Raw genomic sequence first — 5,666 nt, 5'->3', positions numbered from 1 at the left:
CTATAATATTTTTGAAATTTTTTTTATGAAGGGATACAAACCATTATATTATAATGGAGAAGTGGAAAATAGTTGAAATTTGGTAATTAGAACCATTTGCTGGAATTAAATAATCTAATTTTTAGTTTCCTGTATAATTTGCTGGAGTGTTATATTGTAAAACCACTATATCCTGTAATTACGACATAGTGGTTTTTTTGTAATCAAATCAAGAAGCAAAAAAAAATACACAGTATTAATATTTTGAAAAACAAGAATATTGAATATATATTATTTGGGATTACATCAGCCAATGCAAGTTTATTGTATATATTCAATCATTTTTTTTCCTATATTTTCTTGCATAAGGATGAACTACAGCAGAATTTGTGCAATTTGTTCTGGTATGCCCATATTTTTTGCAACGACTACATCTTGGTTCCTTCTTGAATTCTGTACCGGAAACATATCGATTCTTCTGTCTTCTTCCTAGCAGTACTTTGGCATCTGGAGGCTTAGTGATTTCTGATTTAATAGTGTCTGGTATAACCCATGTTGTTGCATCACCTACAGAATTTACTTGCCCTTCATACGTTTTCAACCAAAAGTTCCTTGAAAAATAGGCTGAGCAAAAGGCCGATTTCTTTTGATGTATACTCTCAATTGCAGCAATTGCATGTTCACATGGCATCTCATCTAGCTGAAATTCAGAACAATCACATGTTCTTTTGTCTAGATCAACAATAAATTCCATACCACCTTCTATGACATTGAATTTGAGTCTATCAATGGGCAATACTCTAAATGTAAAAGCTCGTTGAATTTTTGCTTCCAATGTTGCTTCTGCCCAATTTGATATATCACGGAATATTCCTTCTGCAAGTGTCCTTCTTTCATAGAACCAGCTTTGCAATTTTTCTTGTATGAAATCCATCATTGTTAAAATTGGCAATTCTCTTGAACGTCTTAAAACATTATTCATTGACTCAACAATATTGTTGTTAACATATCATATCTTCTTCTGGGACAATGTGAACGAGCCCACCTTCCTGGCGGTTCCTCCATCAAATAATTGAAAGTTTTCTTATCAACAGCAGCTATTTGGGACATGAAGTCATCAAATTCTGATTGAAGGTATACTCTTGCAGCACTTTGAAAGAGATTTATCACAGTGTTTCTCACTCTTCTTTGCTTCAGATTCTTTTCTAAATGATAGATGCAAATTCCATGGTAGCACTCAGGGAAAACCTTTGCAATTCCATTTGCAATAGCCTTGTGTCGATCTGACAAGAACATCAAATCATTACGAATCCCAATTGCTTTTCTTAATTCCCTGAAATACCATTCATATGATTCATTATTCTCTTTATCCACTACTCCAAAAGCTATAGGAAAAATCTGGTTATTTGCATCTTTGGTAACACCCACTAATAGAACACCTCTATATTTATTTTTTAGAAATGTTCCATCAACAGCAATTAGTGGTCTACAATACTTCCACCCAGAAATTGATGCCCCATACATAAAAAACATGTAAACAAACCTGTAAAAAGAAAAGTAAATAAAATTCAGTTAACTTACACAGTATAATATACTGGAGATAAAGCTCATGCCACACGTCCTGTAAAATTTACGGGCATCAAACAAAAATTAACTATTTTATAATATTCTTCCAGTATAACATACTGGAGTTCCATTAACATCCAGTATAATATACTAGATAAAATAAACTAAAAATACAAAATTTTAGGTTGAACAGAACTCACCCAGTATATTATACAGGACAGAAAGCTTATAAAATACAGATATCCTGTAAAATATACTGGATGACAACCACTAACATCCTGTATAATATACTGTACAAAATCAAATACAATAGATTGAAGAGAAGTCACCCAGTATAATTTACAGGAAAGAAAGCTTTTACAATACACACGTCCTGTAAAATATACGGGAAGACAAACACTAACTTCCTGTTTAATATACTGCACAAAATGAAATAAAATTGAAATACATAACTTAATATTTTGTTTCCTGTATATTAAACTGGAGTTATATACTGTTAAACCACTATGTCCCGTATTTAATAGTGGACATAAAAAATTACTCAAAAGAAGTAATAAATAAAAAGAACTCATCCAGTATAATTTACAGGAAAGAAAGCTTATACAATACACACATCCTGTAAAATATACTGGACGCAACCACTAACATCCTGTATAATATACTAGACAAAATAAAATACAATAGATTGAACAGAACTCACCCAGTATAATTTACAGGAAATAAAGCTTATCATAAATAAGAAATTTACCTGTTTTCTTCATCTTTCACAATATTTGTATATGATCCTGGATTTTTTTGTTCCATCATATACAAATATGACGGCAGCTGCTCATAATTGTGTTCAGTTGTTCCTCTTAACAAAGATAACCCCTTTTGAATAGCATGCCATGCTTTTCCATAACCAACATCAATTTCATGTGCTCTTTTCATCTCTGAAATGATAAACTTAGGTTTTACCTCAGTAGCTATGTCTCTTAAGTTGTCAATCACGTAATCTCTAATCACATTTGAAGTTGCTTGCCTTTGATCTGATTTTCGAATATCAACTGAGCACTCATGTGTTCTCTGAAATTTAACTATTTTAAAAAGTGTTGATTCCTTAATTCTTGAACCTCGAACAGTCCAAGTACACTTTTCATCAGTACATACCAAAGAGTATCTCGTGTTACTTGACCTGTTAACATAGAACTCAAAATTCTCCGTTATAGCTGCTAAGCAAAAACATCTAATCATGGCATTTTTATCTTGAAAAACAAAACCAAGTTTTACATCATCCAGTGATGCATTTTCCTTCAATATTATTGATGGAGATTCTTTTGCCTTTCCTTTTCCTTTCCTTTTTCTTCCTTCAATACTTTGTAGTGATTCAATGTGCTGATCTTCCACAGGAATTACAATTTCTTTTTCCATTGTAATATCATAAATTGGATTCTCCTGCTCTTCTTCAACTTGAGATATCAGCAACACTTGCTCTTCCGGACCATATGTGTTTCTGTGCAATAACTGTTGATTATCAATTTCCATTATTGCATTACCTTCTAGTTGTTGATCTGGTTTTTCTGATATTTCAACAACAAATTTCGAATCTTTATAGTATGGATCATTTTTTAAAAGAATCATACACATAATAAGATCTTCATCTTTTGTCACTTATATTCCCTTAGAAGTACCTAGGTTGATATTAAGCCATACATTTGCTTGAAACTTTTTGTTGTCAAGCTCTATAACTTCAAAAAATTTTCTAAGGAATTCTTCAAATGAAGTCCCATCATTTATCAGGAGGAGCTTCGTTTTATGATCCCAGTACTTGTAATCTGCTGTCCATTTGCCATCGAACGCAATAATCAAGAAATTTGTATGCATCCTGTATTTAATGAACCCAAATAATTAGATATCTAGAAATTATACTGTTTAAAAATATAATATTCATCCAGTATAATATACTGGAGAATAAGCTTACATACAGGTGATGTCCCGTAAAATATACTGGATTAAAACAAAACTCAATTATATTCTAGTCTTAGAACTTATCCAGTATAACATACTGGAGAAAAAGCTTAGACACAGGCGATGTCCCGTAAAATATACAGGATTAAAACAAAACTCAATTATAATCTAGTCTGAAAACAGAATTCGTCCAGTATAACATACTGGAGAAAAACATTACACACAGGTGACGTACTTTAAATTATTCTGGATTGAAATAAAACTCAACTATATTATAACATAATATCTACATTAACGAAACATACTTCAAGTGAATTACAATACATTTTTTATGAGATTTCCAATATAATAAGCTGGAAACGTCCAGTAAATTATATTCTAGTCTAAATAGAACTCAACTATATTCTACTCTAAATAGAACTCGTCCAGTATAACATACTGGAGAAAATTTTAAACACAGGTGATTTCCTGTAAAATATACTGGATTGATATAAAACTCAATTATATTCTAGTTTATGCAGAACTTACCCAGTATAACATACTGGAGAATAAGCTAACACACAGGTAATGTCCCGTAAAATATACTGGATTCAAACAAAACTCAATTATATTCTAGTCTTAGAACTTATCCAGTATAACATAAAAAATATTACACACAGGTGACGTCCCGTAAAATATTCTGGATTCAAACAAAATTCAATTATATTCTAGTCTTATAACTTATCCAGTATAACTTATTGGAGAATAAGCTTATACACAGGTGATGTCTCGTAAAATATACTGGATTCTATCAAAACTCAATTATATTCTAGTCTTAGAAATTATCCAGTATAACATACTGGAGAATAAGCTTACACACATGAGATGTCCCGTAAAATATACTGGATTAAAACAAAACTCAATTATATTCTTGTCTTAGAACTTATTCAGTTTAACATACTGGAGAATAGGCTTACACACAGGTGACGTCCCGTAAAATATTCTGGATTCAAACAAAACTCAATCATATTCTAGTGTTAGAACTTATCCAGTATAACATATTGGAGGAAAAGCTTACACACACGTGATGTCCCGTAAAATATACTGGATTCAAACAAAACTCAATTATATTATAACATAATATCTACATTAACGAAACATACTTCAAGTGAATTATAATGCTTTTTTTATGAGATTTCAAGTATAATAAGGTGGAAAAATCTTCGCTTTAGATATTAATTTAGAAACGTGCAACAAATTATACTGGCGCTATGTTCTACATTGAGAAAATTAGACAATAACACAGATTAAAGCATTAAAAACAAATCAAAAATTCGAAAAATTAAATTTTTTTACTGATACTTTGAATTTTATGGTTTGAATTCTTGATCGTAGAAGAAATTTAAATAATTAGACAAATTTTAGATAGAACTTACTTCGATTTGCAGATTGACGACGGAAATTTTGCTAAAACTTCGATTTGCAGATTGACGCAGAACGATTTTGCTAACACTTTGATTTGCAAATTAACGCCGGAAGATTTTGCGAATACCTCGATTAACGCCGAAATATTTTGCTAATATTTCGATTTACAGATTGACGGCGAAAATTTTCCTAATAACTCGATTTGAAGATTAATGCCGGAAGATTTTGTTAAGTTTTGTTAAAAGAAGAATTTAAGGTGAAGTCGCGTAAATTAATAAAAAAAGCAGGGGTATTTTAGTCAATAAAATGTTACCGCACTAAATTAGTGGCTAAATTTCGTTGACCGGTGATTATGTGGCTACATTTGATTGACCAGGCGAAAAACTGGCCATTTTTGGATTTTTCGCATTTTTCATGGATAATGAGCCAGCATTGTCCACTTAAATATCAGGCTTTGTGGGTAGAAATGGCGTGGGATAGCCACTTTTTTCATGTGGTATTTAGTTTTTATCCAGTATTTTTAAAGCTTAGCAAAAATAGTCACTACTCTATTAAAATTAATACTAAAAGATGTTTTTACCCTTTCTTCATGAGTGTTGTGTAGATATTAAGGACATAGTGTCCTTAACTTTACACAACACTCATAAAGTTAAAGGACACCATATCCTAAAGTTTGACAACAGAAGGTGCAAATACATGACACTTTGTCCTTAATATTTACACAACACTCATGAAGTTGAGGACACCATGTCCTTAATATTTACACAATA

The 5,666-nt window shown here is 31.3% G+C and overlaps 1 protein-coding gene across 1 annotated transcript; it reads right to left on the bottom strand.

Moving 5' to 3' along the window:
* On the bottom strand, positions 314-913 carry LOC109224176. The gene has a single exon (XM_019388760.1). It carries the CDS (start codon positions 911-913, stop codon positions 314-316), a length of 600 nt encoding a protein of 199 aa, XP_019244305.1.

This window comes from Nicotiana attenuata, chromosome 3, assembly GCF_001879085.1.
Source record: "Nicotiana attenuata strain UT chromosome 3, NIATTr2, whole genome shotgun sequence".
Lineage (NCBI taxonomy): Eukaryota > Viridiplantae > Streptophyta > Magnoliopsida > Solanales > Solanaceae > Nicotiana > Nicotiana attenuata.
The sequence above is the reverse complement of the archived record's forward strand: the minus strand, read 5'-3'. Positions and strand labels throughout refer to the sequence as shown.

What these genes read in the sequence shown, in the direction of transcription:
- LOC109224176 (XM_019388760.1), bottom strand. Translation starts at nt 913, where the DNA reads ATGGATTTCATACAAGAAAAATTGCAAAGCTGGTTCTATGAAAGAAGG.